This window comes from Erinaceus europaeus, chromosome 9 (genome assembly GCF_950295315.1).
Source record: "Erinaceus europaeus chromosome 9, mEriEur2.1, whole genome shotgun sequence".
In the NCBI taxonomy this organism is placed as follows: domain Eukaryota; kingdom Metazoa; phylum Chordata; class Mammalia; order Eulipotyphla; family Erinaceidae; genus Erinaceus; species Erinaceus europaeus.
This window is the reverse complement of record NC_080170.1, coordinates 40,750,808-40,774,988: the sequence shown is the minus strand read 5'-3', so window position 1 is coordinate 40,774,988 and position 24,181 is coordinate 40,750,808. Positions and strand designations below refer to the sequence as shown.

Below are 24,181 nucleotides of genomic sequence, written 5' to 3'. Positions count from 1 at the left end.
AGGTGATTCAAAGAGGAAGCAGTAGGAAACCAGAAGTAGTGGTTTTGGTCGTATGTTGGCTTCTCAAAGGAAAATCTCACATTATTCCTCTGTGGGACCCAAGTGTCTCCTAAAACTCTTACTCGAAGACACAGTCTCAAGGCTCTCTATTTCCTCCTCTAGAGATTGATGGTCTCCATTCTTTTTAGTTTGCTCCAACTTAATTTGTATTTCACTCATTTTTATTATCTAAAGAGTGATGAGATGCTTAAGAACCCATCAGATCAGAACAGATGGCATTTGAAGATAAAAATATGTGTATAAAACACTGCTAAGAGGCAGGAACCTAAGTGCCAGGTGCTCCACACCTGATGACAAACTATCAAGATGCAAAGAGCAACCTTATGACGATGAAGCCCCAACATAGAAACTAACATAGTTTCAGTCAAACTCAGATGATACTCAAAGGCTCTACACAGGCTAGAATGACTTTTAAAAAATCATTGATGTTTTTTCTTTGTGCAGATCAGAAATGCTTTCTAGGGGCCGGGTTGGGGTGCATCTGGTGGACTGCACATGTTATAATGCACACAGACCTAGGTGAGAGCCCCACCCTAGTTCCCACCTTCAGGAGGAAAGCTTTGCAAGTGATGTAGCAACTCTGTAATATCTCTCTTCTTCCTTTCTCCCTCTCTGCCTCCCCTACCCTCTTGATTTCTGGCTGTCTCTATGCAATAAATTAAAATAAAAAAAAATGCTTTCTACAAACGTCTCTTTTAGGTGATGACTAGGTGCAACCAGGGTAAAGAGGGTTCAGATCTATCCAAAAGACCATTCAGTGAAGCGACTTGCAGATGAATTTGCTTTCAGACTCTGGAGCCTGGTCCTTTGAGGAGAAAGAATGGCCCAGGAGCAGGGCAGGTCAATGCAATCTCAAATGAACCCTTTCAGTAACTCTCAGTTCCAGCAACCAACACAGAGAATGGGGAGCCCAGTTTGTCCCTGTTCTGTGTATGGCCATGTATCCAGTGTTTGTTCTACAACTTCTACATTGACATTAATCCACTTACCACCTGCTATCAGCCCCAAGTAAAGGGACCAGCCACAGATCAAATGACTCATTAGTCATACAGTATTACACCCATGTGCAAGAGTGAAAAGGAAGTTAGTTTGGTATACATTTACTTATTCATTTCACTGGAGATATTCAACTAAAGCAATAAGAGTCTATTTGCTTTTATTTTTCTCCTAGACACATACCAATAGATGTTCTTTATAAATGCCAACATCTCAGTTGAGATACTATTCTGAATAAAATGGTTTTTTGATTTGACACTCAATGTGAGGCTACATTCAACTAAATGGTTCTGCATAGCAGTCAACTCATTGAAAAGGCAAACTATAAGATAAATCATGTATCTGATGACAGAGTAACAGAAAATATTCACAGAACCCAAATAACTCATTTGTATCCACTCTTCAGGAAGAATAGCTCATCTTGATTCAGGATCCAAGCACATATCATTGTCATCACCACCAACATTATCATCATCTGCTGCTAGGCCTTCACTGGGGCTTCCTGCCTGCACAATCCCATTGCTTCCAGAAGACTCTTTTCCCCCCTTACATAGGGAGTGAGAGACAGAGAAGGGGAAGGAAATACAGAGGAGAGGAAAGAGAGACACTACAGCACTTCTCTACCACTTATGAAGCCTCCTCTTTGTGTGGTGCTCCCAAGAGATGGCTGAGGGTTCAAACCTGGGTCCTACCACATGGTCGAATTTGAGCTCTCCTGGGTGAGTTACTTCCCAGCCCCCAAAGGACTAATAAATGGATCCCTTGGGAGCAGAACTGAGCATCCCTTCCCAAACTCACCAATCCCATATCTTTCTTCACATGTGTACTCCACAGAATTCAGCTCAGAGGGGACCGGTGGACATTCCCCTTGTAGATTCTCACACTTGAATTCCTCAGACCACACTCCCTCCTTGGTGCAGAATGTGGATAGCTAGAATAGCAGATAAAAGTGTACTTCCATTATTGTTAACTACATTGAAAGGTGTGTGTGTGTGTGTGTTTGTGTGTGTGTGTTTGAAGAATCAGTCTGATTGACAGAAATATTCTCTAACTTCTATAATCTAGACCATAATAAGGCCTGTTGCTACTTATCCAAAACAGTGCTCAAGGGGACCAGATGGTGGCACACCTGGTTGAAAGTACATATTACAGTGCACAAGGACCTGGGTTCAAGTCCCTGGTCTCCACCTGCAAGGGGAAAGCTTTGCAAGTGGTGAAGCAGTATTCCAGGTATCTTTATCCCTCTCCATTCCCTCTTCCTTCTTAATTTCTGGCTGTCTCTATCCAATAAATAAATAAGGATAACCAAAATAATATTCATGAAAATTTTTGTGACTAATGAAATTTATTGACAAGATACTTTTATTGAGGTATAAGGAGTTACCATAGTACTTTTTCCCCCTTCCAGATGCTGTTTTGCATCAATTTTCACTAATGTAGCTGGTGGTCAGACTTTGTTTAAAAATTAGTTTGAGCCAATAAAATCAATTAATAATTTCCTTTTTGTGTTGTTGTTGCCACGAGGGTTATCGTTGGGGCTCACTCAGTGCTGACACTATCAATCCACTGTGTCTCATAGCCATTTCTTTCCTATTATTTTCCTATTATATTTGATAGGACAGAGAGAAATTGAGGGGGGGAATAGAGAGGGAGAGAGGAAGACAGACATCTGCAGACCTGCTTCATGACTTGTGAAGTGTCCCCATTATAGGTGGGGAGCAGGGCCTTGAACCAAAATCCTTATGTGGGTCTCTGTGCACAGTATTATGTGCTTTTAACCAGGTGTGCCACCACTCGCCCCTACATCCCAAATTCATAATTTTCCAAAAGTTTTTTTTTTCTTTTTGCTTAAGGGGGACACATCACATTTACTTTTAATCTCTATAAAGCTCTGTGCTCTTCTCTACATGTGGGTTTATTTGTATAACTCTTAGCTTCATGTTCCTGATAACTACATATAACCCTCCCTCTATCTGTCCTACTCCTTGGGTCCATAAACAGCTGGTATACACACTTGTGTTTGACTTCTCAGTGGTCTTCTCTCAGCATGTTATTTTCTCATCTTCCCTGTAATGCTCAACCTGGTATGCTGGATAGAGATACATGTGCCCATGAGAGAAGTCAAGGTCATACATCTTTGTTTAGGATGTCTACTTAACTTTCTGCCTCACGCTTGTGTGTGGTTGCTGGAAAATATTCTCAAGTTAAACTTATTTTAGTCACGTAGCCATGATAAGACTATGGTTTTCATCTGAGCTCTCTTGTACCAAAATCCCAGGGTGAATAATAGTGAAATCGCATTTTCAGTTTTGCCTCTACTGAGGGATTTACATTTCTCATGAGCACTCTATTCTGTTAAACACTCTACCAGCTTTCCTGACTAAATATGGCCAGTGGCCATACCTAGGAGGAAACTGCATGGCCAAATCAGAATCCCACATGTGGGGAAATTTACCACGCTATCTAGTCTATCAGGTTCTTCCTGTGCTAGAGAGGAAGTTGAGGACTTTGGAGAAAATGTTCCTCAAACATGATGTCTTCTGCATTCCCTATAACTAATACCAACATCCCGGATTAGAATCCCAATTTAGTAGTCTTTTGAGAATCATTTAGACCATTTCAGCTCTGTTCACATCATGAATTTGTCATCAAGGTTGATGCACAGCCTGGTGGATAACACAGTCCAGAAGTCATCCTTACCCTTTCACTTTCCTGGTTACAGTTGAGCACACACTGGCTGTTGAATTCAAAGCCATTGGTGCATTCATACATGCCTTCAAAGATAGGAGAAGGACGCCCACACACCACTGGGGAACAGCTGCCTTGCTCCCACATTCCACTCTCCAGACACTGGATCTCCAGGAACTTGCTGATGAAACATAACATAAAGGAGTCCATGAGAATCTCTGCTGTGATACGTACAAAGACTAGCAAACAGGCAAGGGCAGTTGGATCTTGCTGGCCAAATATCTTATATTCTCAGTCTAATTTCTAAGTTGTGGAAGCTGTGTATCAGGAGGTCTAGACTGCTTACATTTGGGCATTCTCTGAGTTTTTGACCTTGGATCAATATTACACTTGAGTAAAAAAAAATGCCAAGAATTTTTTTTTAAACAAGAGAGGTCATCACACACTCAAGGATGACTAGGAAATGACTGACAGATCCTCCACAAGTCAGTGTATTTTTTTTCCTGAAGCTAGATCTCATGCTTATGTAATTTCAATGCTTCAGGCTGCTTTTTTTTTTTTTATTACAACAGAGAGAGGGCACAACAACACAACACCAGAGCTTTCTGTAATGTCATAGTATGTCCCATGTGGTGCTTGGATTGAAGCCTGAGTCATGAGTATGGAAAAGCACACACAGCTATCACTCGTGGCCATCTTTCTGACCTGAAAGTATCAGCTTTGGTAAGGCGATAATAGCTGTTAGAACTGCCAATATTTATTGGTCCTACAAGAGGAGAGATGGTAGAACATTTTGCATATCCTTCAAAAACAAAGACTCTGAACATAAATTTCAGAACTTCCCTAAAGATTACAGTGACTATTTTCTTGGTTTAAAAACTCATTTTTCCCTTGGATTGTGTTCATATCTTTCATCAAATTCTCAGAGTAGACAAGAGTCTAAATGGTTCTCGAGGAATTATGCCTTCTCATACAGACATTCCTCCAATCAGCAAGAATGTGTTTGAGGCAGAAGGGAGTCAATGGAATCAGGACCCTATTAGTGTAGACTCTGTTGTCTACTCCTGCTTCCTCATGCCAATTTGAAGATACTTCCATTTCTCAGTTTTAACACCACCACCACTTCTAATAGGAAGCTTCTGATTACAGATCAGCATGTAATTCTAAACCAAGTTAGAATCTACTGGCAGTAAATGACTTTCCACTGGGCTGTTACATCCTCCTCTGGTGGTAAATGACTTAACCATGACTATTTTCTAGTTTCACAATGTCATACCCTTTAAAATTTTAAATATGCCCACCATCCATGCACTTTTACTGGACCATTGTACCATTTCAGAGCACTTCCTAGACCCTCTCCAGAGGTCTAATTTTACACTTAACATTGAAAACATTACTTTAGGAATGTTCACATCTGTCTTCCCCACTAGTTTGGAAGCTTCCTCAAGGTAAATATTGTGTCCTATTTGGTTTCAAAAACTTGAAGGGTATCAGAAACTTGAAGGGTACCTGGTCTATACTTGGTATTAAACATTTGCCAAATTGAGTCATGTAATAAAAACTAGTATGTTAGCCACATTATAAACCACATTACATATTTTTACAAATTGAAGTATAAAATATTATCAATAATTATTCCTGTTTTATAGACAAAGAGATATGGAGATGTTAACTTACCCAAGGATGTATTTTATTTCAATTTTAATGATTTAACATCCTTTAAAAATAACTACTTAGGGAAGGCAGGGCTATGAGCAGCAGCAGATGTGTTTTCTCTCTTCTCCTCTCCTCTCCCAGATCAACTAGGAATACCAAAGGAGACCACCTGGGACCTAAACAAGACAGGACTAGAACGACTTCAGTAACCCACCAAATCACTAGTAAGTGCAAACACATGTGACTGGTGGACAGAGAAGAGTCTAAGGAGAGACTGAGTGGCTGGTAACAGTCCGGCAGTTTATCAGTTGAGACACCGCCTCCAGTTTGTTTCACCAATAAGGAGACAACTGAAGGGAGAAGAGGACTCCCCTGAGACTCACCAAGTGCAACTCTGAGTCTCCATTGCTACTGCCCTCAGAATCAGGAGCAGCAACAAGAAGGCCCTGTGCTGACACCAGGGGACAGAGAGCTAACTGGTAAACTCAGGAGAAGATCTATGCCATGTGGCATAGCAGTGAGGCTGTGAAACTCTCTTTGCATAACCACTGGATTATCTCTGCCACACTCTGCTTTATCTCTTGGTCAGGAGTCAGTGATTAAGCTAAGAATCCTACTTATCGTTTAAAAGCCCTCAGACTCCCATTGCCTACAGGGAAGAAAAAGTACAAAAGAGGCTTTTAAGCCACTGAGCTCCAAGTCAGGGACTAAAATACTATTGGAAAACTGTTAACTTCCACAAATGTAAACCCTTTAATTACCTTATTAAGACACAAGTCAATCCAGGCAATAGTGATCAGTAATTTGAAAAGTACTGAGACAGGGACCTCATAACATAATATATAAAATGGTTAAACCAACAAGAAGAAATATTGGAGAAATGAACCAGGACGAGAGTCCAGCTAAAATCCCCCCATAGGGTGAAGCACAAAATAATGAAGCCAACATCCAAACACTAGTTAGAGAAATAATAACAGGAGTGAGTGAAGAGTTTGAAAGAATTGTCATCAGAAATGTAGAAATGACAAATGAGACTCTGGAAGAAAATACTAATTATCTCAAGGTTAGAGAACTGAAATAGCTGAGCTAAGAACACAACTAGCTGAACAAGCTAAAACAGTACCAGAACAGGCTAACAAAATAGATGAACTCCAGAAAACAGTAGAGGGAAGAGAGAATAGAATCAATGAGGCTAAAGACAGAACTAGGAAGATCAAGGATGAATTAGAGACAACTAAAAAAGAAGTAGGAGACCTCAAAGAGCAATTAAGAGATTCTGAAAACAACAACAGAGACCTATGGGATGACTTCAAAAGAAACAATATATGTATTATTGGCTTACCAGAGGAAGAAAGAGAGGGAAAGGAAGAAAGATTTCTTCAGGCCATAATAGCTGAAAACTTCTCTAGTGTAGACAACATCAAAGACATAAAGGTTCAAGAAGCCCAGAGGGTCCCAAACAGAATTAACCGAGACTTAAAGACACCAAGACACATCCTATTTAGAATGGAAAGGAATAAGGATAAAGAAAGGATCCTGAAGGCTGCAAGAGAAAAAACAAAGAGTCACCTACAGAGGAAAACCCATAAGATTAGCAGCAGACTTCTCCATACAAACACTACAGGCCAGAAGAGAATGGCAAGATATCTACTGAGTGCTCAATGAGAAAGGCTTTCAACCAAAAATACTGTCTCTGGCTAGACTGTCATTCAGACTAGATGGAGGCATCAAAACCTTCTCAGACAAGCAACAGTTGAAGGGTCAACTATCACCAAGCCTGCCATTAAAGAAATTCTGAAAGGTCTCCTATTAAGAGTCAGACCACCATAAATAGGCCATATAGCAGAACACTCTAAAACTCTACAAGAATGGCTTCAAAATAGTCTTTGATATCAATAAATGTCAATGCCCTGAATTAACCTATTAAAAGACACAGAGTAGGAAGATGGATCAGAAAACACAAGCCAACAATATGCTATCTACAGGAAACCTACCTAACTCAAGAGGACAAACACAGACTCAAAGTGAAAGGATGGAAAACTATCATACAGGCCAATGGCCCACAAAAAAAGGGTGGGGACAGCTATTCTCATATCTGACATGACTGACTTTTGAATAAATAAAATCAAAAAAAGATAGGAATGGACACTACTTAATGCTCAGAGGATCAGTCAATCAAGAGGACTTAACAATTATTAACATCTATGTACCCAATGAGAAGCCATCTAAATACATCAAACGCCTCATGAAAGAGCTACAACAATATGTTAACAGCAACACAGTCATAGTAGGGGACTTCAACACCCCATTCTCTCAACTTGACAGATCATCCATGCAGAAAATCTATAAAGATATGAGGGAGCTAAATGAGGAGATAGATAAACTAGAACTATTGAACATTTTCAGAGTCATTCATCCCAAGAAACTGGAATACACATTTTACTCAAGTCCACATGAGTCATTCTTAAGGATAGACCATATGTTAAAGCCATAAAGACAGCATCAGCAAATTCAAGAGCATTGAAATCATCCCAAGCATCTTCTCAGACCACAGTGGAATTAAACCAACACTTAACAATGAACAAAAGATTATTAATAGTCCCAAAATGTGGACGCTAAACAGTACACTACTTCACAATTACTGGGTCAAAATGGAAATCAAGGAAGAAATAAAAATATTTCAAGAGTTCAATAAAAATGAAGACACAAGCTATCAAAATATTTGGGACACAGAGAAGGCAGTACTGAGAAGGGAGTTCATAGCCATACAAGCACACATTAGGAAATAAGGAAAAGCACACACACACACACACACACACACACACACACACACACACACACACACACACAAAACAGCCTGATTGCACATCATTTTTTAAAAATAATTTTTGTTTATTTACTTATTCCCTTTTATTGCCCTTGTTGTAATTACTGATGTCATCATTGTTGGATAGGACAGAGAGAAATGGAGAGAGAGAAGGAAGACAGAGAGGGGGAGAAAAACATAGACACTTGCAGATCTGCTTCACTGCCTGTGAAGCGAATCCCTTGCAGGTGGGGAGGCAAGGGGCTCAAACCTGGATCCTTATGCCAATTCTTTCACTTTGCGCCATGTGTGCTTAACCCACTGAGCTACCACCCGACTCTCTTGATTGCGCATCTTAAAGACCTAGAAGAAGAACAAAGGAATCCGAAAGCAACCAGAAGGACAGAAATCATTAAAGTTAGGGCAGAAATCAATAACATTGAAAAGAAGAAAACCATACAAAAGATCAACGAAAGTAAATGTTGGTTCTTCAAAAGAGTGAACCAAATCAACAAACATTTATCCAGACACACAAAACAAAGAAGGGAGAAGACCCAAATAAATCAGATAGTAAAGGAAAGAGGAGATATCACAACAGACATTGCAGAAATTCCACATATCATGCAAGGCTTCTATGAACAACTATATGCCACCAAGCTAGAGAACCTGGAAGAAATGGACAATTTCTTAAATATCTACCAACTTCCAAAACTAAGTAAAAAGGAAGTAGATAACATAAACAGGCCCATCACATCTAATGAAATTGAAACAGTTATCATAAATCTTCCCAAAAATAAAAGTCCTCGACCAGATGGTTTTACAAATGAATTGTACAAAACCTTCAAAGAAGAACTGATACCTCTACTTTTAAAAGTCTTCCAGAAGATTGAAGACACAGGAATATTCCCTTACAGCTTCTGTGAAGCCAATATCACTTTGATACCAAAATCAGACAGGGACACAACCAAAAAAGAAAACTGCAGACCAATATCTCTGATGAACATAGATGTGAAAATATTGAACAAAATTCTAGCCAACAGGATACAGCAGTATATTAAAAGATTGTTCATGGGGGTCGGGCGGTGGCGCAGTGGGTTAAGCGCATGTGGCGCAAAGCGCAGGGACCGGCGTAAGGATCCCGGTTCGAGCCCCCGGCTCCCCACCTGCAGGGGAGTCGCTTCACAGGCGGTGAAGCAGGTCTGCAGGTGTCTATCTTTCTCTCCCCTTCTCTGTCTTCTCCTCCTCTCTCCATTTCTCTCTGTCCTATCCAACAACGAATTGCGTCAACAAGGGCAATAATAATAGCCACAACGAAGCTACAACAAGGGCAACAAAAGGGGGAAAAAATGGCCTCCAGGAGCGGTGGATTCATGGTGCAGGCACTGAGCCCAGCAATAACCCTGGAGGAGGAAAAAAAAAAAATTAAAAAAAAAAAAAAAAAGATTGTTCATCATGACCAAGTGGGGTTTATCCCAGGCATGCAAGGTTGGTTTAATATATGTAAATCAATCAACTTGATCCACCACATCAATAAAAGCAAGACCAAAAACCACATGGTCATATCAATAGATGCAGACAAAGGCTTTGACAAAATAAACATGCCTTTATTATCAAAACACTACAAAAAATGGAAATAGATGGAAAATTCCTCAAGATAGTGGAGTCTATCTATAGCAAATCTACAGCCAACATCATACTCAATGGTGAAAAACTGGAAGCATTTCCACTCAGATCAGGTACTAGACAGGGATACCCACTATCACCATTACTATTAAACATAGTGTTGCCTTTGGTGGTGGGAATGGTGTTTATGTACACTCCTAGCAAAATGTAGACATATAAATCAGTAGCTAATTAATATGAGAGGGGGAAATCAATTGTATGTCTCAAAGTTTCTCAAAAGACAAACTGAATCTTTTTAATATATAGGCTATGTATTTGATATGCGGACTCTCTCAAAAGCCTAGACCAAGTAGATTAGAAGCTTCCAATAGCAGAGCTATATACAAGATACTGGGTACTGTCCAGCAAACCATAACAAAGGGACTTTTCAAAGTTAACCCAATTAACAAATAATGTGATGATAATATTAACTATTGATTGTCTTTTTGAACCCTAAGACAGCAGGAACCTCACATCTTCACTATAGAGCCCCTACTTCCCCCAGTCCTGGAACCCTTGGATAGGGCCCACTTTCCCGTATGCATCTCCCAATCCAAACCAAATAACATTGCATCTGCCGATCACAACCTAACCAAAGCAACGATTGCTACCTCAACATGCTTCACCTCAGAATGTATCCAGAGACTTCACGTGTGGAATGACAACCCTTCAGCTTCATTACTCGGGTGAGACCTTTCCTTTTATAGTACACTCTAATTTCATCTCAGGTAGTTCACTTTCTAACAAAGTCCCATAACCTAGATATACACCAGTTTCTGTGAGAGAGAGCTTATGTGCACACGTATCCATAAACTACTGCAAAATATATACCTGAAAGCAGGACTACACTAGAGTTTTCAGTGAGTACCTCCCTAACACTTCCTCTCTACTATTCCAAGCTTGGGATCCATGATTGCTCAACAAATTGTTTGGCTTCATATGTTAACTCTCTTTTCAATCACCAGGTTCCAGATGCCACCAGGATGCTGGCTAGGCTTCCCTGGATTGAAGACCCCACCAATGTGTCCTGGAGCTCAGCTTCCCCAGAGTCACACCCTACTAGGGAAAGAGAGAGGCGGACTGGGGGTATGGACCGACCAGTCAACGCCCATGTTCAGCGGGGAAGCAATTACAGAAGCCAGACCTTCCACCTTCTGCAACCTACAATGACCCTGGGTCCATATTCCCAGAGGGATAGAGAATTGGAAAGCTACCATGGGAGGGGGTGGGTTATGGGGATTGGGTGTTGGGAATTGTGTGGAGTTGTACCCCTCCTACCTTATGCTTTTGTTCACTAATCCTTTCTTAAATAAAAAATTTAAAAAAAATAAATAAATAAATAAAAAATAAAAATATAAAGGCCAAAAAAAAAAAAAAAAAACCATAGTGTTGGAAGTTCTTGCCATAGCAATCAGGCAGGAGCAAGGAATTAAAGGGATACAGATTGGAAGAGAAGAAATCAAACTCTCCCTATTTGCAGTTGACATGATAGTATACAAAGAAAAACCTAAGGAATCCAGCAAGAAGTTTTTGGATATCATCAGGCAATACAGTAAGGTGTCAGGCTATAAAATTAACATTCAAAAGTCAGTGGCATTCCTCTATGCAAAGACTAAATTAGAAGAAATTGAAATCCAGAAGTCAATTTCTTTTACTATAGCAACAAAAACAATAAAATATCTAGGAATAAACCTAACCAAAGAAGTGAAAGACTTGTATACTGAAAACTATGAGTCACTACTCAAGGAAATTAAAAAAGACACAAAGAAGTGGAAAGATATTCCATGTTCATGGGTTTTAACATCATCAAAATGAATATACTACCCAGAGCCACCTACAAATTTAATGCTATCCCCATCAAGATTTCAATCACATTTTTAAGGAGAATAGAACAAATGCTACAAATGTTTATCTGGAACCAGAAAAGACCTAGAATTGCCAAAACAATTTTGAGAAGTAAGAAGAGAAGTGGAGGCATCACACTCCCAGATCTCAAATTGTATTACAGAGCCATTGTCATCAAAACTGCTTGGTACTGGAACATGAATAGACATACTAACCAGTGGAATAGAATAGAGCCCAGAACTAAGCCCCCACACCTATGGACATCTAATCTCTCACAAAGGTGCCCAGACTATTAAATGGGGAAAGTAGAGTCTCTTCAACAAATGGTGTTGGAAAAAATAGGTTTAAACATGCAGAAGAATGAAACTGAACCACTATATTTCACCAAATACAAAAGTAAATTCCAAGTGGATCAAGGACTTCAATGTTAGACCACAAACTATCAGATTCTTAGAGGAAAACATCAGCAGAACTCTTTACTGCATAAATTTTAAAGACATCTTCAATGAAAGAATCCAATTACAAAGAAGACTAAGGCAAACATAAACCCATGGGACTACATCAAATTAAAAAGCTTCTGCACAGCAAATGAAACCAAAACCAAGAGTCCCCTCACAGAATGGGAGAATATCTTTACATGACATACATTAGACAAGAGGCCAATAACCAGAATATATAAAGAACTTGCAAATCTCAACAACAAGAAAACAAATAACCCCATCCAAAAATGGGGGGAGGACACGGACAGAATATTCACCGCAGAAGAGATCCAAAAGGCTGAGAAACACATGAAAAAATGCTCCAAGTCTCTGATTGTCAGAGAAATGCAAATAAAGACAACAATGAGATACCACTTCACTCCTGTGAGAATGTCATACATCAGAAAAGGTAACAGAAGCAAATGCTGGAGAGGTTGTGGGGTCAAAGGAACCCTCCTCTACTGCTGGTGGGAATGTCAATTGGTCCAACCTCTGTGGAGAAAAGTCTGGAGAACTCTCAGAAGGCTAGAAATGGACCTACCCTATGACCATGCAATTCCTCTCCTTGGGATATATACTAAGGAACCCAACACCCATCCCAAATGATCTGTGTATACATATGTTCTCGGCAGCACAATTTGTAATAGGCAAAACCTGGAAGCAACCCAGGTGTCCAACAACAGATGAGTGGCTGAACAAATTGTGGTCTATATACACAATAGAATACTACTCAGCTATAAAAAATGGTGACTTCCCCATTTTCAGCTGATCTTGGATGGACCTTGAAAAATTCATGTTAACTGAAATAAGTCAGAAACAGAAGGATGAACATGGGATGATCTCATTCTCAGGCAAAAGGTGAAAAACAAGATCAGAAAAGAAAACACAAGTAGAACCTGAACTGGAATTTGCATGTTGCACCAAAGTAAAAGACTCGGGTGGGAGGGTTGGGAGAATACAGATCCAACAAGGATGACAGAGGACCTAGTGGGGGTTGTATTGTTATATAGAAAACTGGGATATGTTATTCATGTACAAACTATTGTATTTACTGTTGAATGTTAAACATTAATTTCCCAATAAAGAAATTTAAAAAATAATTATTTTGAAATATGTGGGGAATGGGTGGTACTCACCTGGTTGAGTACACATGTTATAATACACAAGGACTTGGGTTCGAACCACCAGTCCCCACTTGCAGGGGGGAAGTTTTGTGAATGGTGAAATAGTGCTGCTTGTGTCTCTCTTCTTTTCTATTTCCCCCTTCCCTCTTGATTTTTGACTGTGTCTATCCAACAAATAAAGATAATAAAAAATTTTAAAACAATATGGGACGTTGCACTTAGCTTAACTAAGTTAAAATTCAGGTTCATGTTTTCATTCCCAGGAATATTTTTAAGTTGAAACCCGGGTTTATGGCCAAGAATTCTTTGGTATCATAGTTTATATTGATACTTATTTTCTATTTGTTTTTACTAAATATTTTAGGAGGCTAAAATATAGTGTATCTGGTAATGCACAAAGTTTATCATGCTTGAGGACTGGGTATGAGCTTCTGACCACCATATTGGATCACACACACAGGGAAAACCTGAGGACTAGTGGAGGAATCCTGAGGTATCTCTCCTCTGTCTCTTACTTTATTTTATTTTTTTAAATCTTTATTTATTGGATAGATATAGCTAGAAATCAAGAGGGAAGGGGGTGATAGAGAAGGAGAGAGACAGAGAGACACCTGAAGCACTGCTTCACTACGTGCAAAGATTTTCCCTTGCAGATAGGGGTAGGGGGCTAGAACCCAGGTCCTTGCACATTGTAATACATGTGCTCAACCAGGTGAACCACCACCCGGTCCCTCTCTCTTACTTTCTGTCTCTTAACTCTCTATTAAAAAAAAGTCCCCCAACACAGAGGAATCAAGCTAGTGCAGAGATCTAGTGACAGCCTGGTGACAATAAGTAAATAGATATATCAGTACCACTTTGAGTTATATTACAAATTACAAGTGCCTGACAAGACAGATATATATATATATATATATACACTGTTTCATTTAACTCCAAAGAGGAGTTAAAAGAAAATATTATCATCAGTGTCTTAGAGAAGGAAACTGAGTCTAAGAGGGTTTGAGAAGGTTGCTTAAATATCCACAATAAAACTTCAATAAGGAACTTGGACTTTTGGCATGTTGCCAGCACCTGTGGTGTTTGCCCAGCCAATGTAAAAACCTAATACCATTTCTATCCTACTCAACCTCCTTGGTGTCCATTTCTCCTGATGCCACATTTCTAACACGGCAAAAAAGAAAAATAGTCATCCATGTTCACATGGAATATTTTGCTCACTGCCCATTTACTCCCTATATTTCCTCTATCCCAGTGGAGAAAGAGGCATGGAAGGTTCTCAGAAAATTGTACTCCAAGAAAATTGTACTCCAAGAGTCATGAGGTGATGTCCCCAGTGTCACACAGCCAGCAAATGACTGACAAAATCAAGCATATAGTCAGAACCTTAAAATCACAGTAAAACACTCTAGTCACTAGACTGATGGTTTCCAATTGATAATTGCAGACCAGTTCCACTGGAACCATGTAGACATTATTTAAAGAGTCTAGACTGCTTTTCTGAACCAAGACTCCTAAGACTGGCCTAGTACTCTGAATACTTGGCAGCATTTTATATCTGCAACCAGATTGGCAAGCTATTGAAATCTATGCTCCTTTCCTATCCTGGTAAAAATATAAGACATCGTTGTCGAAGTCAGGGAACATAATCATCCAACTAAATAAACTGGACTGAAATGTTGAATATTTAGCAAAGACCATAAAGAACCAGACAACTTGTTCTAAATTGTGTCTTGGGTGGTAGGAAGAGGGGAGGGGATGCTCTGTATTTATTTTCCCTCTAACTTCTCCAGACAAAGCACCACAGTTTCCAAGTTAGAAGATGCTCTTTGCACTTTTTTAGAAATTGTGGTATCCACCTCATGCTGAAAATCCAGCTGCACGCTTTCGGCTTCTTACATCACTGCCAGAAAGAAAAGATCTTGTAATCAAAACTTGGCTGGAAGTTTGATTGGTGCTGCTTGAGGCACACACATGTCTACCCTCTATCACCACGGCAGGTTTTTTAAAAGCAATATTTATTTTCCATTGGAGAACACAATAATGGGGTTGTGGAGGCCAAGAGAATTATCATGTCTTCCCTGATCAAAGGGTTCTGGTGTCACCAATGTGAGGCCCATCACGGGTAATAGCAATAACAGAAAATTGTGAGCTTCTGAGGGCCAGATACTGTAAAACTTTGCATCTCAGACCTTTTATCCTCAAACCCAATCTGTGTCATGACTATAACTCCCTGAGAGCTGGTTTTATCTGAGTTCTCAGTTTCCTCATCTCTGCAAATGAGCCTCCTCTGTTCTCCCTAGCTCAGACCTGAAACGTAGAAGACTCTCAGCTCATTTCTTTTCTTCCGTCTCACCTCACCCCAGGTCCCTATTTGTCTTATTTAAAGCTATCAGCAAGTTTTAGGATCTCAGATCCAAGCTCCCCTCTCTTACTTCCTAACTGGATACTCCACTGCCTCTGGAGCCATTCCGACCTAATCACAAAATCCACACAGAAAGGGCCTTCATCCTGTGGGTGGAAAACATTTCTTCTGCTCAGCACCATTTTGATAGTTATGATACCACTCATGGGCCATACATAAGTATTAACTTAAATATTAGTACTTAATGTTGCATATGAAGAAGAGCTCCTGGATTTATAGAATTTTGAGTGCTGCCTGTGATTGCCTTGGTTGGACCAGACCAAATGATTTCTCTGGCCGTATATGACCCTTGAATCAGATGTTCCCCACCCATTCTTTATACAAAAAAAAAAAAAAAATACATTAATGGATCACATCTCTTCTGCTTAGAAGATTTTACCTGTGTCCTGTATATGAAAAATAAAATGCAAACTTTATACTTTAGCCTTTTTGAGATCCTATAGGACCTGCCTTTTTTTTCCTCTGACTTCACTCTCTGTGTCACTCACTTTTTTTTCAAGTCATTCTGTCTACAATACTACAGACTTAGGATTCCAAGCACACTCCAAGCCCTTTCCTCCCATCTCTTTGCTCATGGTGGTTTTCCTTTTGCTTGTCTCCTGAGTTGTTCCTTCTCTTCTAAGAATTATTCCAAGAGCACTGCCCTCCACCCAGAAGTCTTGATTTTGCATATCTACTATCTTTGCTTTGTAATCAAAGCACCTCTCTATCTTCCATAGAATGCATACCCCGATTATTTGTGGTGACTAGTTTTATGCACTGAATTGCCTTTCCCTCAATTGAAATGTAAACTTAGTGAAGGCATTTTCTTTGTATGGTCACCTCAGTGACTGGTATGTGACAATCAGCAAGAAACACTGGTTCAGGGAATGCATGCTTATTACACAGTGGTGACAAGTGCTGTTTTAGAAAAGTAAATTGAGTATTTGGGGTTATCTAGCTGAGGATAGAAGAATTACAGAGAATTCATCTCCTTGATTCAATGTATCTGTATGGAGTATCTGGACTTGACACAAAGAACATCCTTAAAGAGAAATTGCTAGAACAGTCCATTATCTCACTCAAATAGACTAGGAAATGGACATTTTATTTGGTTACCCACATGTGCCCAGTGGCTGAACTAAAATGAGAAAGCAGCCTCCTTCATGGAGAGACTGGTGAGTGCTGCAAGGCTTCTAGTGCAGTTTCAGTGTGGGAGCAGCAGCATCTGACTCCCCCGAGAGCTTGTCAGAAATGCAGAACTTCAGGCTCTTGCACAGATTCTACATTGTTAACAAGATCCTCTTGTGTGCATGCAAGTTCAAGAAGTGCTAATCTAGATGGTTTAAAAAAAACAAAACAAGCAAGTAAACAAACAAAAAAACCCTTCTCTAACCCACTACAGAGAGAACCAAAGGCCCTTCCAAACTCCATGCCAATTTTCCTCCTAACAAAATGCAGACCTGGTTTCTCAAGCCAATATCCTAAAAGGGAGCAGGCTGACTCTAGGTCTGGGTAGTCCAAGCTGATCCAGATGTTCTCCACTCTCTAATACCATGGTACTGATGTCTTCCCCCCCCCATTGGACTGGACAAGAAGAAATACTATCAATAGGACCATCCAACCAGGCATTTTTCCATGGCTTTCCATGTATCCCTGACTTCAAACAAAGCTCTTATTCCACATAAAATGAATGTCTGTGTCATAATTTCAAGCCTGGTAACATCTAGAAGTGTGTGGACAGTTGTAATTCTAAGCCCCACCTCTCACTTCTACCAGTGGACTTTCTAATGCTAAAACTTCAGTTTCTGGTTTGACAGGTACAATGATGTTCTAGTCCTAGTTCTGAGAATTTAATTCAAGTTTGCGATCCTTTTCCACCTCTCATTGCTGATTCTTTGCCTATCTATCTATCTAACCTATATCATTTATCTACCTATTAAACCTTCCATCCAACTAGTCATTCATTTATATATTCATCTATCTGTACATGTATGTCTGTCTATTCATCCATTCATAATGTCTGCCTATCTGTCTGTCTGCCTGTCTATCTATCTACCTATCTATCTTTAGCATACATACATATTTACATCTCTCTCCTGGGAATTAACTAGTCAATTACTGTAGCTCAGTATTTCTCTTACAGAAAGCAAACCTCTTTCTATGGTTTCCTGTCCAGGAGCCACAGAAAAGATAAACCTGAATCCAGGAATAAGTTATCAGAACCTCTGGGAGGCTGTGGCATATTTCAGGACTTGGTATTGACATGGGTAAAAGTTACATGTGGTAGCTCATCTTTCTGAAACAGTCTAATAAGAAAAAGTCTGACTGGCATTGTTTTTACCACTTTTTTTTTCAAACTAAAGAGGAAGAGCCAGAGGTCACAGTGGCCCTTCACAGGCTTTTAGTGACTGCACTGGATTACTCCCATGAGGAAGACAATGTAACAAAGTGGCCAAAACTTTGCTTCAGTTCTAGTCATTTCTTAGTAAATTTACAACTTTGAATGTTATTTTTCCTTCTTTCCCTCAGTATTCTAACCTGAAAAACTGGAATGATACCTTCCTCACAGGATTAGTAACTGATGGAAGCTGGTCATGTATTTCAGTGAATGGCACATATGATGTTCAGCAAGCAGCAGAGATTAATAGCTACAATAATAGACCAAAGGACTTACCTCGTCACACCCAGCTCCCTCTCCTCTCCTGTGATACGTGAGGTGAGGATGGGTGCTAACATTTAACTTAGTCTCCTCCTCTACACAGTTCTTGTCCTTCTTACAGCCTTAAGGAGACAGTTCATAATATGGTCTTGAACTGAACCCATCACTACAGAGCAAGGGAAAGCTCTCAAAATGATCACCCACAAGCCTCCAAAAGGAACTTGCAGGATGGCGTACAATAAAGGGTGTCAGGAAGAGAAGTCATGGGTTGACGGAAGTCCTTAGGGTTTGCTCTTGACAACCCAGAACTTACTCTCAGTAGATTTAAAAGCTATTTTCTTGATTAATAGAGAAATCATCTTTGTATAAAAAAAATCAAACAGACTATTGGCAGCTTTATAGTAAGACACTCTGTAGCCTGGGACTGAAGGTCACCGGGAAATTTACAAATTTGACAAATGCTATGTTTGAAACCTGCACTCTGATCGCCAGAGCCCCATGGAGCCTGCAAGCAGTGAGCTGGCCTCCGCCCAGGTGTGTGTTTGAGTGGCCAAGGCTTGGAGCAGAGTTTCAGATACTTTGGTGCCAAAGGGGGCTGTAATAAATTAGCTTAAAGCTCACATTATCCTACAATGGCAAGAGAATTGAGGATTCCAAGGATAAACTTTGAATGTATTTACTATAAACACTAATTATAAAGCCAGACAGTGCCTTAATGGAAAGAAAACAAATTTCTATTTCTCACAGATGCATAAATATTCGTAGAGATTACAGAGAGCCCCTAGACCAGCAAATCCAAGAAAGCACGTGTCTCTCTATAAGTAGGTTTAACAGAGCTATTCACGTTGTCATCCTCAATGATATAAAACTGAGTTTAAAGTTAGGTAGGCTATTTTATCAATTTATGAAACTGTAAATCCAGAAGACTTAAGGAGTTTTAAATTGTCTTAGCTCCATTGTACACCTCACTATCCAAGCCCCTTTTTGACAGGAGAAATCAGTTGGACCTCAGATTCAAACTATATTTCAAAAAAGAAAAGAACCTGAGTCCCAGTGGTGATGCACCTAATAGAATACACATGTCACCATGTGCAAAGACCAGGGTTCAAACCCCTGGTCCCCATCTGTAGGTGAAGCAGTGCTATAAGTGTCATTCTCTTTCTCCCTTTCTATCTTTCCTCCCCTCTCAATTTCTATTTGTCTTATAAGATTTTAAGAATAATAAATAAATATTGAAAGAAAAAGAGTCTTAAAATCCTAGGTTATGTCTGCAGGACATAGCCTCCTCTTAGAGCAAGCAATTTTTCCTGATTTGTCCATCTAATTTCTGATAGGTGTTCAAGAATATCTTGCTGAGGGTTTCATTTCCAGTTAGGTTCCCCTACTTTCCCCTTTTTCCTTTTCATGTTCTACTGGAAGTCACTGTAGGATAGAATTGGACAACTCCTTGTGATGACAGGGGGATAAGGTAAGGCAATGAAAGTGTTCTGATTAGAAAAATAAAGTGGAGTACATCCCTTGTAAAAGGATGTTCCCTGTTGGGCTGGGGAGACAGCTTAATAGTCATACGAAAGACTCTCATGTCTGAGGCTCCAGGGTCCCAGGATAAATCCCCCAGCATCACCATAAGAAGGCTCCCTGTCCAAGAGACTGGCATACTTTAATGATGACTCTTTAGTAACTATCAGGCCACCCCATCAGCTGGGGCCCTAGTCAGGGAGTCCTGAGATTCCCAAATAGACATGGTGGGCCTAGACCTAGAATAGATCCCTCTCTCCATTGTTACTGGTAATCTCTATCAGGAACAACACAATAAACCCCTTTTATGAGTCCCCATAGGACCTTGCCCGCAATGTGCATCAACTAGAGAATGTTCCATCCTCCGAAGGGAGGCTGGATAACATACTCTATGTTCCACCGTAGGAAGATGAGTCCTGAAATTGGGGCAGCTTGGAACATTCCTACATGTGACTACAGAATATGAGCTCAGATCTACTGGGATGCAGAGGTCACATAGGCTCCTAAGCTGAATATGGGCCCCGGATCAGAACAAATCAATAGTGTTTATAGTCAATAATATTTATAAACCTTTCTCATATTTGGGAGCTATTCTCTTCCCTAATGTAGCTCTCTGGTCCTTTTTCCAGCCATGGTATCATCTCCCTAGACAATGACTTGGATCCATCTGCATATCAGACATCAGGCTCAGAGAAAAAAAAAAGAAATAATAATAAAAAAAAACCACCCTAGTATAGTCATGGGCTCTTTGTAATACAACCAAAATAAGACTACTATATACAAAATGGAGACCCCCCCAACTCTTCATCTAAACTATTCCAGTCTTTAGGTTCATGATTAGTTAATAATTTGTTTGGCTCTATATGTTAACTCTTTTTTCAGCTACCAGGTTCCATATGCTACTACGATGCCAACTGGACTTCCCTGGGCAGATGACCCCACCAATTTGTCCTGGAGCCCTGCTTCCTCAGAGACCCGCCCCACTAGGGAAAGAGAGAGACAGGCTGGGAGTATGGATTGACCTGCCAATGCCCATGTTCAGCAGGGAAGGAATTACAGAAACCAGACCATCCACCTTCTGAACCCCATAATGACCCTGGGTCTATACTCCCAGAGGGATAAAGAATAGGAAAGCTATCAGGGAATGGGGTGGGATATGGAGTTCTGGTGGTGGGAATTGTGTCCCTCTTGTCCTATGGTTTCTGTCAGTGTTTCCTTTTTATAAATAAAAATTAAGAAAATAAAAAGAAGGTTCCCTGTCAAACATGGCAAAAGAACTATCATTTTAAAAGGGACATGATTAATCTGTTTGGAATGATGATGATGAAGGTGATGATAATAAACAGTAGCTACAAATGGGGGGGCATAGCATAGTGGTTATGCATAGAGACTCTCATGCTTGAGTCTCCTAACCTCATATTCAGTCCCGCATACCATAAGCCAGACCCAAGAGTGCTCTGGTAAAAAAGTAAATAAATAAATAAACAGTAGCTACTACTAACCTAAACTTTAATGGAACTAAGATCTATGCTTAGTTCTTTACAGTCAGTATCTTTTAATCCTTCCAGAAGTCTAATGAGTAGTTCTATTTCTTTTTTTAAAATATTTATTTATTTTCCCTTTTGCCCTTGTTGATTTTATTGTTATTGTAGTTATTGATGTCGTCGTTGTTAGGACAGAGAGAAATGGAGAGAGGAGGGGAAGACAGAGGGGGGAGAGAAAGATAGACACCTACAGACCTGTTTCATAGCTTGTGAAGTGACTCCCCTGCAGGTGGGGAGCCAGGAGCTTGAACAGGGGATCTTACGCCAGTCCTTGCACTTTGTGCCACATGAGCTTAACCCGCTGCGCTACCGCCTGACTCCTGAGTAGTTCTATTTCTTTTGATCTTCATTTAATAAATAATGATGCTCTATACAAATCAGTAATTTCCCCAAAGTCAGTAAGTAACAGAGTTGCATTCAAAGTTATGTCTCACTAATTCCAGTACCTGTGGAATTACTTGTTAAGTCAAAAGGTAACTTGGACTAAGGCAATTCATCCCAAGCATTTGACTAAATTATCTTCTTCAGAAGTTCCACAGAAGCACTTTATCTTTAAACTCTGTTCTAAAAACTCCAAGAATGTTTCCAATACTTCATTTGCAAGGAACGTCCCAACCCTCTTGGGTGTGAATAGAGAACAACAAACCAAAACCCTTTCAGACAAAGCACATAGAAATTTGGTCATCAAGTCAGAGTAAAGAATTCTCTAAGTATTTATTACCTTAACACTAGCCACTAAGATGGCACCTGTGTAGTATTCATACTATAATATATCCAGTGCTGTGTTTTCTCCTCGTGTAATCAACTGTTACGAATTATTTCTCTCAATGGTGATATACTAAGTGGGATACTAAAGTGTTAACACTTGTTATTGTTTCTCTTGAAATAGAAAATATAGACTTTTAGAACTGGTAGTCAATCAAGATTCACCCTTATTTTGCAGATACTAAAAAGAGAGATCAGATCCAAAGAAATAAAGTAATTTGCTCAAGTTTAAAAGTCTTGGTTTCCGGGTGGTGGCCCACCTGGTTGAGTGCACATGTTACAATGTGCAAAAACCTAGGTTCGAACCCCTGGTCCCCACTGCAGCGGGTAGAAGTCTTGCAAGTGGTGAAGCAAGGCTGCAGTTTGTCTCACTCCCTATAAACCCCTTCCCTCTCAATTTTTTCAATATTTTTCTCAAAATATATATATATATATATTTTTTTTAAAGAAAGTCTTGCTAGTCAAGATCACGGGCTATGAAGTCAGTGTTTTCAATTCTAATTTCACTATCTGTTGGATGAATGATGACCAGAAAACTGCTTAACAGTACTCAGTTTTAAGGCTGGTGAGGTGGCTCATCAGTAGAGTACACACCTTGCATGCATGAAGCCCTGAGTTTGATTTCTGGTTTCACATAAAATGATGGATCAGTGATCTGGTCTCTCTCAGAAAATAAAACATAAACTTATAGCATGCATTCTCATCTGTAATAAAGAATAAGAGTATATAAATGTCTTATTATATAAACTTAAGTATATCATCATATATATTATCATATCATATAATAAAATAACTTCATTGAGATGTGGCTGTGAGTTTATGCAAAATGCTTATCCCATCTCTCATGGTATTAAGTCATTGCCACCACCATCACTGTATGTGACCTAATAGAACAGGCATGAACATGGGTCAAGGGCATACTCTATCCTATGTCCTCTTTTAGGTCAGATTAGGGAAAGCCCACTAATGGGATTTACCAACAATAAAGAAACTCCACATGAGGTCTGCTTATTATAGTCTTGAACTTCATTTGCAACTGCAAAACTTATGCATACTTTAGATCTGGAAAAGTGGACCATGCACAATTCTCTGAAGGATAGACAGGCTACCATTCTGAACTCTACAGACACTTCCATTCAACACTTTGACAAATGAGTGACACAGAGAGAGAGATGCTGAGTAAAGTTAGGGAGTTGGAATAATGTAAGTTTGATTAAATACAGGTATTCAGGTATTTGTGATGTCAACCTAACCTTTACACACAAAAGTAACACCTAATAAGAAGATAATCACAAAAGTGAAAGCAAAGGGAGGACAGAAGGTAGTCTTTTGTATAATATATAAGTCCAATACATTGCTTTTAACTTCTTAGTAAGTCAGACTAATGAAAGAGTGACTAGCAGGATGTGGAAGCAAATCTGATGTGAGAAAAAGCAAAGGGCTTCAAGGAGAATGCTGTGTATTATAAATAAGAGTAAGCAAGAACCTTGAAACAGCCCAAATTTTAGTTTCTTTGGAGTTAGAATTCTGTCTGTGTTTTTTCTATTATTTCCAAGAATAAACAATCCCCAAAGAGACATGAAAATCTCTGGCTTTCAAAAATGCTTCTACACTAATTTTGAAGAGACAAACATTACTCTGGATTTCTTTCTTTCTTTTCTTTTCTTTTTTAAGGAAAGTCAAAATCCCATGACTGATATTGTCCTTATAGCAACAAAGGTTCCACTTGATTAGTGTCTCCTGATTTTGGCTGCCTATTAGAGTGATGTGGGGAGTTTGGCAAAATATTGATGCTTGAAGTCCCGCCCTCAGAGATTCTGATGTAATTGGCTTGGGGTGTGAGCTGAGCGTTCAGGTTCAGGTTTTTGAAATCTCACCAGGTGGTGTTAATATGTAACTGGATATGAGGAATGTTCAGGTGAGTTTCTGGAAAGGTCTTTTACTCATTCTGCTCACTTGTACAGAACTGTGG

The 24,181-nt window shown here is 39.6% G+C and overlaps 1 protein-coding gene across 6 annotated transcripts in view; it reads right to left on the bottom strand.

Moving 5' to 3' along the window:
- Positions 1-24,181, bottom strand: part of PAPPA2 (pappalysin 2) — a 248,569-nt gene that overhangs the window by 31,279 nt on the left and 193,109 nt on the right. For all 6 annotated transcript variants that reach the window (XM_060197727.1, XM_060197724.1, XM_060197725.1 and 3 more), the window contains 2 exons: positions 3,757-3,925; positions 1,855-1,987 (listed from right to left, as the gene is read on the bottom strand). In XM_060197727.1, the coding sequence (XP_060053710.1) occupies positions 1,855-1,987; positions 3,757-3,925 (302 nt within the window). The remainder of the gene's footprint in view (positions 1-1,854; positions 1,988-3,756; positions 3,926-24,181) is intronic.